This window comes from Bos javanicus, chromosome X, assembly GCF_032452875.1.
Source record: "Bos javanicus breed banteng chromosome X, ARS-OSU_banteng_1.0, whole genome shotgun sequence".
NCBI classification, from domain to species: Eukaryota; Metazoa; Chordata; class Mammalia; order Artiodactyla; family Bovidae; genus Bos; species Bos javanicus.
The window spans coordinates 58,567,775-58,582,408 of record NC_083897.1 but is presented as its reverse complement, the minus strand read 5'-3'; the positions used below and the strand labels follow the sequence as shown (position 1 = coordinate 58,582,408).

Here is a 14,634-nt window from a genome sequence, read left to right as displayed (position 1 = left end):
TTCGTATTTATTGGAGGGAGTCTGCGATATCAGTGTGGTTCTTTGAGATTCAAGATAATTGTACATTTTACTTCATCATCTCTGACTTAACAATTTAGCTGACCCTAGTGTTTTGATGCCCCAATATAACTATACCAGCTACACTGAATTCATTACATGGCAGTGTCTTCTGCTTTTTGTTTCCATATCCTGTTACACGATCAAGCCCCCAGGTTCTTCTGTTAGCAAGTTTGATATAGTATGGGAGCTCCTCACTTTGAGGTGTATGACTATAACTTCACAGTTGTACTGACTACCTAATTTTGAATGCAGACATTTTAATGTGCATTTTTCTGGCAAGAGGGTTCTGTAGCTTTCGTCAGATTCTCAAAGGGATGTATGACTTCTAAAAAGGTTAAGAATACTTGGTTGAGGGGAAGGATGGGAAGAAGGGATAGTTAGGGAGTTTGGGATGGACACTGCTTCCCTGATGGCTCAAAAGAATCCGCCTGCAGTGCAGGAGACGTGGGTTCAATCCCTGGTTTGGGAAGATCCCCTGGAGAAGGGCACATCAACCCCATTCCAGTATTCTTGCCTGGAGAATCCCACGGGGAGAGGAGCCTGGCAGGCTGCAGTTCATGGAGTTGCAAAAGAGTCGGACATTGGATAACTAACAAGGACCTACTGTATAGGACAGGGAACTCCACTCGATGTGGCAGCCTGGATGGGAAGGGAGTTTGGGGGAGAATGGATACATGTATATATATTGCTGAGTCCCTTTGCTGTCCATCTGAAACTATCACTACATTGTTAATTAGCTAAACTCTAATACAAAATAGAAAGTTTAATTAAAAGGAATCCCCAGTTGAGAGAAAGAAATACTGAATCAATTAGCAGCAGACATAGGTTCTCCAAAAGTAGAATACCACACTTTATAATTTTTTACATCCATTCTCTATTGTAGCCATTAAGAGGGCAGAAATCATCTCCATTTTACAGATGATCAAACACCAAGAGCTAGAACTACAACTAACACTAAATTTCCTGGATCCTGATCCTGAAAGAAAATTATTCATTTTCTTTCCGCCTCTACTCAAAAAACAGTGGGCCAAATGGAAGGTACTGTGACATTTTGACAATAATCCATTACTTGTAATACCCACCCACTGAAGCTGAAGCTTCAATACTTTGACCACCTGGTACGAAGAGCTGACTCACTGGAAAAGACCCTGATGCTGGGAAAGACTGAGGGCAGGAGGAGAAGAGGGTGACAGGATGAGATGGTTGGGTGGCATCATCAACACAATGGACACAAATTTGAACAAACTCTGGGAGATGGAGGACAGGGAAACCTGGCATGGTGCAGTCCATGGGGTCACAAAGAGTCGGACACGACTTAGCAACTGAACATATACACACGCACACACACCAAACCCTGTGCTTTTCTTTACATTGGTGGACTTGTGGGGTGATTTATTTTCTGGTTTCCCAGAACCTTCATTATCATCTCTGAATTATTTTTGGTTTTTAAACCAAAGCTTCAAAGAAAAGTGGGATTATTGAGTCTTTAGATTGGTTTGAACCTTTTATGACACCCCATAACCTGTTTAATAGGCTTCCCTGGTAGCTCAGCTGGTGAAGAATCTGCCTGCTATGCAGGAGACTGCCAGGAGCCGGTGAGGCATTCCACTCGTGACAAAGGTCATGAGGAAGGAGGCTTGGCATACGCAAAGGCGGGATCGAGCCTCAGGAGTCCGCCCGGATATTCTCGAGCATCTACCCCCCAAAAACCAGAGTCTGCCTACTTTATTGCTTTGTGCTCTCACCTCTGACTTTACTGGGGGCTGTCCCCTACCACCATCTCGCTCTCTCTGTCAAAGAGTTAACTTACAGCTCCCATTAATAAAGTTCCTGGGCAATTAGGAGTGTTTAAATCCAAACCCCTCAGATGGCTCTCTAACTCGCCTGACAAGTTTACCCGGACTCCCACAGCTATGCATACGATTGTTTACAGTCTCCCAGCCTCCAGAGGCACGGGAAGCTTAAGATATTCAAATAGCTTAGAGCCTCTCAGAGAGTTAGAAACTTTCAGAATAAGACTAGTAAAGGATTTCATTGATGAGCCAATGCTTGCTGCCAAGTTTTCACATCCCCTGAATTGTATCCTTGAATATGTATTAATTAATAGTTGGTATGTAGAAAAAATAAGTAGTGACCTTGGTGTTAGTAACTTTAGACCCTTAAGGTAATAAATTCTTTGCTTTGTTGTAAACCCATTACACATCCGCCCTATAGGAATGCAATTTTATCTTCGGAAGATGGCGCCAAACCTTAAAATAATTACTCTTAGAGAAAATAAGTCTTTGTTGATAAGTCCTTGTCAAGAGTCATAAAATGTTAGTAGGCCTTCTGGCCAGAAGATGATGTAAATCACCTAAACCATTTGTATACGATAAATTTGCAGGAAAGAAACCCTGGTTTTTGATAAGGATCAAAAACTGCTGACTTTGCATCCCCTATTATCCTCTATGTGTAACTTAGGGTATATAATAAGCCCCTGTTAAAAATAAAGCTACGGGCCTTGCTCACCAGCGCTTGGTCTCCCCATGTCATTCTTTTCACATTCTGGCTGAAGTCTCCATCTGGAGCGCGGAACCCACCATGCTTACTAATTATGCCTGGGCTTCTAAGACCCACTCGAGAAGGTGTCTAGGGTGAGGCACCTTCCGCTATTCGAGAGGGCGCCTGCGGCCTACGTAAGTGGTGCAAACTTCTTGTCTTGAAGTTTTATTGGTCTCCCGTGTAAACCAAGCTACTCAACCTCTTTTCTCCACTGAATTTTCCTACTGAGCTATCCTCATTCTATTATTCTTTATATCTCTAATTAGCATATAAATAGTCGATCAGCCGGGGCTGGACCTCTGCAGGAGACCTGGGTTCAATCCCTAGGTCAGGAAGATCCCCTAGAGAAGGGATAGGCAACCTGCTGCAGTATTCTTGGGCTTCCCTGGTGCCTCAGATGGTAAAGAATCCGCCTGCAACGCAGGAGACCCCTTGGAAGAGGGTGCAGCAACCCACTCCAGTATTATGGCCTGGTGAATCCCAAGGACAGAGGAGCCTGATGGGCTACCATCCATGGGGTCACAAAGTCGGACATGACTGAGCAGCTAAGCACAGCACACACACAACCTGTTTTACAGCATGTAGACATTATAAAACCACCTTTTATTACTAAAACTTGGCTTTGTTTCATTGAATTTAGTAGTTTGGTCCAGTTGAAGGAACATTACACTGGGAATCGGATTGGGTGGGGTCCTATAGGAATGACCCAGCTTTTTAAAAAATATTTTTATTTATTTGGCTGCACCTGGTCCTAGTTGATGCATGCAGGATTTTCCATCTTTGTTGCAGCATGCAGGATCTTTAGCTGTGGCATGTGTGATCTAGTTCCCTGACCAGAGATAGAACCTAGGCCCCCAACATTGGGAGCATGGAGTCTTAGCAACGGGACCACCAGGGAAGTCCCAGAATGACCCAGGTTCTTAAACAACATTCATCTCTTCCTGTCTCTCCCAGCAAGATTATAATTTTGCATGATCTCCTACTTCCACCCCATCGTCAGGAGTGGGCCATTATGTGCATTACTATCCTTAGGTGCACAGAGTTTGAAAAAAGCTTGAGTCCTATTAATCTCAAAGCTTCTTTCTAGCTCTTCTTACTGGAAGTTCAGGGTAAAAGCTGCAAATGCTAACTTCTCAGCATACAATACTGGGGGGAACATTAACTTGGTACTCCAAAGAACATAAGAGATCTCAATTATTAATACATAGCTTCTGGGTTGTTGGTCAAGAATTACCATGTTTTAGTCCTTTTTTAAAAAAAAAAGATCATAGATCACTATTACTTGGAGGCCCTCTGCCATGCCATACAAATTCCAGCCTTCTTGCCCTTTAGTCAGGGCACTACTGTTGATGACATGTAAGAACTTGTCACAGTTAGTAAAGCTGTATACTATTAACACATGATGACAAGTCCTAGCTCTGATTCTGCTCAGCACTGTGTCACCAGCCACAGTACCTGGTTCATAGTAGCTATTCAGTAAATATCCAATCGGTGACTGAAGAAACACATCAATTTGGGGACAATAAGGACCTACAGCTACAAAGCTGTTCCATTGACTTTATCATATCCTAGTTGCTAAATGCAGAAACAGAGGTGAGAGAAGTTCCTGGAAATCTTTTTGGGCAGTGAGAAGTGAATGGTTAAGAAGTCAAGGCTGGTTGGGGATTTGGTTGGGATGACCCACCTTTTAACTACCTGTAGCAAAATAAATCAGGTTGTACCCTATCTGAATGAGAATTATGCTGAAAGAATTTGGTTGAAGCTTAACCCATTTTCTAGAATATTTGGGTAATGACCCATCCACTACTTATCTTCTGATCCACTGATGAATAAGCAGGGGGAAAAAAACTTTATTTCATTTCCTTATTGGGAATCTCTTTAACATAGGAGCCCATTTTCCTACCCAAGTAAGATTTAGTGAACATAATTTTGCTATGAATCTGTAAAATGTCTCAGGATTCATCACAAACATAAATATATGGTATACTATGGATGTATTGATACTAATAGAAGATTAATGGCCTGGGACAAAACTTGCACTGACCCAGAGTGGCTTTATAAGTAGATGGAGTAGATAGATGGTAACCCACATGGTTTGATTTGAGAGGGGCTGAGAAAGCTTCTTTTGCCAGGAATACTTCCCCTCTGGATTGTTCCAGTACTTGAAATTCCACCATTATTAGTATCTTTGGACCAAAGAATTATTTTCAAGAGTCCCGCTAAAAGATAATTATTTCTAAGAGGGCTAGCTCATTATCTGGAGAAGGCAATGGCACCCCACTCCAGTACTCTTGCCTGGAAAATCCCATGGACGGAGGACCCTGGTGGGCCGCAGTCCATGGGGTCGCTAAGAGTCGGACACGACTGAGCGACCTCACTTTCACTTTTCACTTTCATGCATTGGAGAAGGAAATGGCAACCTACTCCAGTGTTCTTGCCTGGAGAGTCCCAGGGACGGGGAGCCTGGTGGGCTGCCGTCTATGGGGTCGCACAGAGTCAGACACGACTGAAGCGACTTAGCAGCAGCAGCAGCTCATTATCAGCTTGAATGACATCACTGGTTGATGAAAGATATTCACTGGACAAGAACAGGCCACAGAACAGCTACATTTGGAAAGGGTGGCAAGGGGAGAGATAGGCTGAGTAATAAATCCTGCCAGAGGGACGCAGACCTGAATAGGTCACAGAGCCAGCAGCATGACAGCACATGACAATCCCCAGTATTTGGAAAATAAGATGCCAGAAGGCCAAGGGCGCTGAAAACAGAGATCCAAAGATATTACTTCTGATTAACCTCACCTACTTCCCAACCTTGCCCAGCTAGGGTTTCTGCATGGGCAACGTGTACTCATATCCTTAAAGCAGGACCATACCCTCCATTGCTGGCAAACTCATTATGTTAATTTCAAGTCAGCTCCCAGGCTATCAAGATCATTTTGAGTCATACAGCAGAGTATCCATGCACCCCAGGATACATGATTTTATTAAATGTGCCTTGGATTCTGGGCATCTGCAATTTATCTAAAACTGGACACTGTGTGTGTATAAGCATTTTTCTAAGGAGAGGGGTCCAGAGTTTTCAGTGTTTTCTCAAAGTGATCCATAGCCTAGAAAAAGGTAAAAAACCACTAATCTATCTATCAACATTTTGATTAGAAATGAAGACACTAAGTCGTGTCTGACTCTTTGCCAGGCTCTTCTGTCCATGCAATTTCCCAGGCAAGAATACTGGAGTGGGTTGCCATGCCCTTCTTCAGGGGATCCTCCCATTTTGATCAGAGAAATACTAACAAGAACAGAACTCTAGGAAGTAGCCGAAATAGCTCAGTTGGGAGAGCATTACACTGAAGAACAGAACTCTATTAGACCACCAAGAGTCCCTGCCTTCCTGCTCAGCACCAATTCATCGAAAATTTGGGAGTGGTGTTGTTAACTATTACATAAGTCTCTTTTCTTGTAATTTGCCTCTATCATAAAAGTAGAAGGGAAGGTGAATTTCAGCTACTTTGGCATTCTGGACACTGCTGGTATTTGGTTTTTAAGATCTAAATATTAGGTCATTCTTAAGACCTTCATCATTTTGCTTCCTGAACCCATCAGACACTATATGTCATAATATTATAGTCTGAACAGAATTACAGAATCTTCAAAAATCCCTGCAAATGGCTGAAAATTAACACATCACAGAAAATATATAAGTAAAAACTTGCTATCTCTTCTCTCCATGACTCTGGACAAGTGTAATGTTAATTTCAATGTCTGTCTACCCTAAAATCTTCTGAGACTCTATCTCCATTAGTATATAGGTATGATCTATATATACAGTTTCTCAGCTTCCTCTACATGAAAACCTAGATGTGATAAGTTAAAGATTCATTTCTTTATTTAAAAAGGCTTCACTTAGAAGGAAGTAAGACACACAGAAAAGTACACACAGTATGGTCCTTTTTATATGAAGGTCAAGAGAAGACAAAGCTAATCTCTAATGATGAAAAATAAATCAATGGTTGCCTGGGTCCAGGGTGATCGTGAGAGTGCACAAAGGGGCACAGAAAACATTTTGGGATGATGGAAATGTTCTATTTAGATTACCATGGTGCTTTCATGAGTGTACTGCTGGCTCAGTGGCAAAGAACCTGCCTGCAGTGCAGAAGCCACAGGAGACACAGGTTTGATCCTGGGGTCGGGAAGATCCCCTGGAGGAGGAAATGGCAACCCACTCCAGTATTCTTGCCTGGGCAATCCTATGGACAGAGGAGCCTGGGGGAGCCCACCAGGCTCCTCTGTCCATGGGGTGGCAAAGAGTCAGATGCGACTGAATCAAGTGAGCATGTATGCAGGCATTCGTAAGTGTACACATCTGTCAAAACACATCAAAACACTTGAAATAGGTGCAGTTTATTATACATAAAGTTAAAACCAATAAAATTATTCATAAAAGATTTACCTTAGGCTCATTAAAGTAAGATTTTTATTGAGTATTATTTTAAAGATTTAAAATCTGATTACACAAATGAAAAAGTCTACGTGTAAATTTATTCAAAGTGGAGTGTGGATAAATATAATCAATAGAAAAGCTTTTTAGCAGGTGAAGAGGTGATATGAATGCATTTTAGTTAATAGTTAGCATTTACACAAGAATGATATCTCTCTGTTAATGTGAAATATCCCAACAGTAAAACAATTAATGTGTTCTGATTATCTAAGATAGATCTTAGGTGTTCATTTAGTTTGGCCCTTCCAAAGTAGAGAGAGCATCAGTGAGACAACATAATACCTCATTCAAAGCTAAATTGTACATTACCTGTGATATCAACATTTTGTATTCATTGAAAGAAAGTTATATTTGGAATTGTTTGCCTGTACATTATTTTGCATTTAAAAAGTTGATTTAATTTAAAATTTTGCTGTGCTCAGATATTGGATAGCAGAGTGGTTCTCTGGGAAATCTAATACGATAAATGAAGCATTAATTTTAAGACCTAGTTTTAAATGGTATGTAGTAATTAATAGGTACCCTTTCTTCTCTGGAATTTTAAGGATTTTTTTTCCCAGTCTATGAGATAATGCTGGTGAATTCGTACTGATCAATGTGAAAATGAATAGGGAAGCTCTGATAACAGCAAATCCAAGAAATAATATTGAATCCAGTTAATGGCACCTTGTCATGTGTGCATGTGGAATGCCAAAGAGTAGCTAAAAATAGAGAAATAAGATTTCTGAAATAAGACACAGGTGTTGTGGCAAAACACCTTCAACTGAGTTCAGAATCACTTGTCATTAATTGTGTTTACAGGTTAGTGAAATTAAGTACTCTAGACTGGTAATGCAGGAACCCTTGCGTTTATTTAGTAGTTATTCTGGATTGATGGTAAGAGCTCCATGTTAGAAGAGGGTTGGCCAGAATGGAGGCAGGTGGTGGGAAGTTAGTTAGGTCAACTCAATTCCACATGCCACTAATGGGTTCCTTGGTGATGAACATTGGACTCAGGCCGCTGGCCTATGGCTTAATCACCTTCTTCTCCTCATCACAAAATGGCTCATCTACAATCAAGGGCTCGGGCTCCTGCTGGGGCGCAGGCTCTGGCTCCAGCTGGATCTCAAGCTCAGACATGGGGACAAGCTCAGGCCCAGAGGGTGGCTCCACAGTAGGCTGCAAGGCAGGCTCAGGCTCGGGGATAGGCTCATGATCTGGCCCCAGGGTAGCATTAGGCTCAGTCTCATGGGTGGAAGACGGAAGGGTGGCTTCAAGTTGGATGGCATCTTCACATGGCATTGTCTCACCCTCCGTTCTTTGGTTTATCTTTGTCATTGGTCTGTGGGAAGAAGGCCCAGGCAAGAACAAGTTAGGGTCTGACATCTCATGTGGAGCCATAGGCTCTGTAGCCTCAGTGACCATAGGTCCCAAACCTCTGTGATTTCTGATAGTCTGACTCACTGTCAGACCATGGGTCTCCATTTAGGGTGCAGAAAGGTTAGGTCTTAACTGTATAAGTATACTGTCAAGAGAAACAAACCAGTGTTTAAGAGGCAGGAAAACTGATGTCAGGAGGAAAGGGTATAAAGATCTAACATGATCGTTGGGGGCCAAATCCATGGCTCCAGTGCCTCTCTAGCACCCACTCCATCTAGCACAATACTTGGCAATTGCTTGGTACCCAATACATAGTTGTGGAAGCACAGAAATGGAGGGAAGAACAAATGAACATGTGTGATATACATTTGATGAGGAAGAATAGAGTGGGCAAGAGCCTGGGCTGTCAGCAGTTTTGTGTCTATTGACCCCTTGTTCCATAAAAAATAATATTAAAAATTGTATTTTATTTCCTGTTCATAGAAAGACAAATAGATGAATATATTAAAACATTTTCTTAGCCCTAAAAGGACTGTTGTCACAGGTAAATGAGTTGATACACATAAAATTGCTTAGAACAGAGTCTGGCACACAGTACCCAGTACATGATAGCCATCACTGCTCTTTCATAAAGCAATGAGAGCGAGCAGAGAGATGGCCCTCTATCTTATGCTAAAAGGCGTGCTTAGGAAGAGCTGACTGAGAGAGATAGGCCTGAGACATGTCTATTCAAGGAAAGACAGAAGAAGTAAGGTCTTACTCGAGTTCTGTGGTGGTTTTAGAATTCCTCTTCCTTTCCTTCCCCTTTGCCTTTACCTTACGCCTCACGAACCACACCACAGAGATGATGATGATGACACCTATCAGGGTCCCCACAAAGGCCCCAACAATGATTCCAATTCCTGGATCTGGAGGATACAAGCAGCTGGTTAGTAAAATGGAGCACAGTGTCTGCCCCATCCCGTGCATCTGTGACCAGTGGGGAATATTCAGGGCATTCATATAGTGGGATAGTGCCTTGTATAGGCTGGGACCGTGGAAAGTCCTAGAACTCTACATATATGAAGTATTATGTAAGCATTAGATATTAGGATGGTCGTCCATCGTATCATTCTATAAATAAAGCACCAAAATCTCCAGAGTCAGGAAGGACTAAAAAAGAATTCTAAGTGACTTGATTGGCAGGCACAGGATACTTAAGGAGAAACTGTTAAAGTTATATGATCCACTTACATGGAGTAGTTAGGTCAATTTCACAGGAACTATTGCCAAGGATGTTAATAGCGGTGCACTGGTAATAACCTTGTTCAAAAGTGGTCAGGTTTCCAATAAACAAAATCCCGGTGGCTGGGTCTGTCAATATCAGAAAATAGTGTTTTGAAATCCTGTATGTCGGTACAGATCATGTGAATGGAGCAGACCATCCAATGCCCACCCACTTCCTCAGATTGGCGTCCCTTTCTGGAGATGGATCAACTAGATTCCTTAAGACTCCCATCTGGGACCATGCCTATTTTCTCCATACCCGCCACCTGCAAGCTAAAAATGGTCTTGACTTTTAGAAGTTGGGGAGAAGACCAGAGGACAATCATTTTGATGACAGGCTGACATTCTTTGTACATTTCCCTCCCAGAAAAACAGGACTGAGCTCTAAGGACGAGCAGCCAGTCACATATACATGCTGTCAACCAAGCCCACACGCCAGGCCTTGCCAGGCGCAGCAAAGATATATACTTACTGAAGTTTTCTTTCACTGGGACAATGTTTCTTCCTTCAAGTTTATACCAGTAGTACACAGGGGAAGGTGTTCCAAGCACCGAAAGGCAAGTAAGAGATATAGGATGGCCAGTTTCTGCTATTCCTTGGATGCTGCAGAAGGGCTTAGAAGGTTTGACTGTAAGGCGATGACAAAGGGTAAGAAATCAGGCATGATGAATGTCAGTCTGTACCACTTCCTCACTCTCATTTTGGAGAATATGTACACTTTTTTTTAATCTTAAGAAAACTTGTTGTGACAGTTTTCTAGTTGTACCACCAGATGGCAGTAGAGCACTTCAGGTGCAAAGACCTCTCTCGTCACTGGGCCATTAATAGTCCAGTAGCATCTCTTCCATCTGACTCTTCGTCAGATTCATAACCATGAATTTCCATATTGTGCCTTAAAATATGCCATTATTAAAACAGTCAAGTGTAAGCAAACATTAAACTAGGAACAGAGGTTATGTTTTGGAAGCATGGTTTTAAAGGAAAAGAGAACATTAAACACTTTGAGATAACCACTTTTTTTCCAAAAAAATTGTCTTATTAATGCCATATTTTTCTTTTCCTTTGTGAGTTGTTTTTTGGCATTAATTCTCCTGGTGGTGATACACAATGGAAGGTTTGAATTTGCCCGTGTCCCTCACTGGGAGGGGAAACCCATTGTGGGGGAGGGGTGTGCCACAAGGCACTGAAATCTTGTTTCATCCTTCATGCCACAGCATTTACTTGAGTGTCTCCTGTGTGCCCAACACTGAACTAGGCACCAGAAATTCAAAAGTGCCTCTGACACAGTTTTAAAATGGAGTGGGGGGAGTGGTAAGAGATTAGGCTAGAGAGCAATGGAGACCAGAGCTTCAGGGGCTTTGTGTTTCACGTTTTTTATCCTGAGAGCAGCGGGTCCACAGAAGGAATTTAAGTAGGTGCGGGGCAGCACAATGATCATTCTAACTGAACTGTTCTGACTCCGGGAGTGCATGAGGCAAGGGAGGAAGGAAACAGAGTCAAGAGGTGTTAAGAAGTCCAGAGGGCTTGGATATGTGGCATGAGGAAGAGGGTGGGCTCAGTGATGACTCCCAGGTTTCTGATTTGGACAGCTGGGTACACCATCTTGCCACCCCCTGAGATAAAGAACTCAAGAAGAGGAACAGGTGTTTGGGGAAGGAGTGAAGAGGAGGAAGGGGCAAAGATGAGGTCAGTTTGGGCTATGCTGAGTTTCTATGCTTAAGGGTAAGTCCTGTGGGAAGCTGAAAATCTGATTCTTGCCACTTGTCTTACTGCTCACAGCTTATTCTAACCTCAGTCTGACATGCAGATAAGGATCTGAATCGATACTTTCCCAGTCACCTGCCTTATATTAATTTGGGTATAAGATACTCCAAAGGCATAGATTCTCTCCCTTAGGCTTAGGCTGTAAATGCTCCGGACTGCCCAGCTCTCTGACTCTTATTTGGGAGGCAGCAGTTAAGAGCACAGCTCTGAGTCCACACTGAACACTGGGTCTGCAGCTTTACACCAGATGTATTTAGGCAAGTAACCTAACATAGCCAAGCCTCAGTTAATTCATCTGTAAAATGTGCACAAGACCTCCAGCTAATCCAAATATATTGTGTTTATACAAATAAAATCATGTATATGGTATCTTACACGTAGAATTGCTGTTGTCCACAGGCAGGAATAAACACTGCTGCCACATTTCTGACCTTGCAACTGACAACCTTCCAGTCTCGGACACTAAACCACTATACATACGAGCAGAAAAACGGATACAACTATAGCTGTTTGAAAATTTCACCATACCTTCTTATTACACTATACTTGATTTGAAATATTGTGTTATAGTTTTGGGTACACAACATAGTAATTCAGTATTTTTGCAGATTTTTATTCCATTATAGGTTATTATAATGGGTATAAATTCCCTCTGTGTTATACAGTATATCCTTATTGCATATCTATTTTATATATAGTATTTTGAAGCTGCTACTCCCATACCCCTAATCTGTGCCTCCCCCTTCACTCTTCCCTTTGATAGCCAGTAGTTTGTTTTCTATGTCTGTGAGTCTGTTTTGCATATATATTCATTTGTACTATTTTTCAGATTCCACATATAAGTGAGATACACTATTTGTCTTTCTCTGTTGGATTTATTTCACTAAGCATAATATTCTCTAGGTCCATCCACGTTGCTGGAACCAGCAGTATTTCACTCTTTTTATGGCTCAGTAATATTCCATTGTATATATGTACCATATCTTCTTAAACCAATTGCCTGTTGTACAATCCCTTCTTTTAAACAGGTATCTTTTAATTAAAAGGAGTAGTTTTCTGGTTAGCTCTTTATTCTCTCTTTCCTGGTATTGATTCCTCATCTGCAGACAACTCTTTGGATTCATTTTAGTTCAGTTCAGTCGCTCAGTCATGTCTGACACTTTGTGATGCCATGAACTGCAGCATGCCAGGCCTCCCTGTCCATCACCAACTCCCAGAGTCCACCCAAACCCATGTCCATCGAGTCGATGATGCCATCCAACCATCTCATCCTCTGTTGTCCCCTTCTCCTCCTGCCCTCAATCTTTCCCAGCATCAGGGTCTTTTCCAATGAGTCAGCTCTTTGCATCAGGTGGACAAAGTATTGGAGTTTCAGCCTCAACATCAGTCCTTCCAATGAACACTCAGGACTGATCTTCTTTAGGATGGACTGGTTGGATTTCCTTGCAGTTCAAGGGACTCTCAAGAGTCTTCTCCAACACCACAGTTCAAAAGCATCAATTCTACAGCACTCAGCTTTCTTTATAGTCCAACTCTCACATCCATACATGACCACTGGAAAAACCATAGCCTTGAACAGATGGACCTTTTTTGGCACAGTAATGTCTCTGTTTTTTAATATGCTATCTAGGTTGGTCATAACTTTCCTTCTTATGCTCATTCTTTGGATTTGCCTACCCTAAATAAACTAGGCTATTTAACCAGAAATCCAACTATCACTAGATTTAGATACTGCCTTTTTAAAAGATACTGCCTTTTTAAAAACATGGTGAATTTTATAGCTTTTACAGTGGAACAGAATAATTTGAACAGAAAATTAAATGGGGGTGTTTCATCACAAAGCCAGACCCCAGGACTTGAATTAATTATGGACCAAAACCTGGAATGACTTGCATTCATTTCTTGAGCCCAGAATCAAACCCAGATATTTTTCTGAACACATTTTTCTCCTTTCATTTTTATTAACCAAACACTCAGTGAATCACTTTGAACCAAATCCCAAACCCATATACTTTCTAAAACTACTGATTCAGGATTGAATTGACATTTCATCCAGTTACAGTCCCCGACAGAACTTGGATTTTTACTGGCAAAGCCACTGATCTACCATTTAGCTTTATTGCTTTCAATAGAATTGCAGTGGGAAGAAGAGGCTCACCTCAGAAAATAAATGAAAATGTTTCAGTGTGTTCTCAAACCTTCCTAAATTCATCATTTTCTTTTTACATGCCAAATTGCAGAAGGAAGATGATGTTCATTCCAAATGCATACAAAGTAATTATTCAAATTTCTGCTGGGTATTTTTCAGAGATTCATTTTCCAAGGCTGTCATACCTAATAGAAGTCTTTCAGATGAATGATCATGCAAACCACCTCGTCCTTTGCGCACTGCTGCTTCCTTCACCTAAACTGCACTCTGCCACCTCAGCCCCTCTTCTGCCTGACATGCTCTTACATATCCTTCAACATTCACTGCAGAAGTCACTTTCTCCAGGAAGCCTTCTCCAGTTCCCTCTGCGATCTCCCAGCTCACCTCTACTCCCTCCACTATAAGCTTATGTGATACATCTGCCTCCCCCACTATATACTTACAACTTTAGGACGGCTTGGAGCCTATCTTTTACATCTTTCCATCTCCACTGCCTACCACAGTGACTGAACATCTGTTCAGGGTGTGCCAAATGAATATATACATGAATGAGTGAGTGCATGGGGTTTGTGTCTACCACTGGGTTATCAAAGTTTCTGAAAGATGCATTGCTAGGAAGAGCAATATTTAAGGAGATGTCAATACCTCCCTCTTTTGGTCTCCCTTACATGCTCGCCTGGGCTTCCCAGGTGGCACTAGTGGTAAAGAACATGCCTGCTAATGCAGGAGATGTAAGAGTTGTGGGTTCAATCCCTGGCTTGGGAAGATCCCCTGGAGGAGGGCAGCGTAACCCAATCCAGTATTCTTGTCTGGAGAATCCCATGGACAGAGGAGCCTGGTGAGCTACAGGCCATAGGGTCACAAAGAATCGGACACAATTGAAGTGACTTAGCAAGCACATGCTTGCCCCCACCATGCCCCACCCCTCAGTCAGGGCAGACAGAACAGGCACTCATATGCAATAGAATTTGAGAACTGCCAACAGCCTCTGCAATTTTTA

General features: G+C 42.1%; 1 protein-coding gene across 1 annotated transcript in view; it reads right to left on the bottom strand.

Moving 5' to 3' along the window:
- Positions 1-7,058: 7,058 nt before the first annotated feature.
- The window catches only part of VSIG1 (V-set and immunoglobulin domain containing 1), a 33,295-nt gene continuing 25,719 nt past the window's right edge, over positions 7,059-14,634 (bottom strand). Inside the window, exons 4-7 of the mRNA XM_061409394.1 lie at positions 10,194-10,349; positions 9,689-9,808; positions 9,216-9,363; positions 7,059-8,417 (exon numbers count right to left, since the gene is read on the bottom strand). Coding sequence (XP_061265378.1) covers positions 8,102-8,417; positions 9,216-9,363; positions 9,689-9,808; positions 10,194-10,349 — 740 coding nt within the window. The 3' untranslated portion in view covers positions 7,059-8,101. The remainder of the gene's footprint in view (positions 8,418-9,215; positions 9,364-9,688; positions 9,809-10,193; positions 10,350-14,634) is intronic.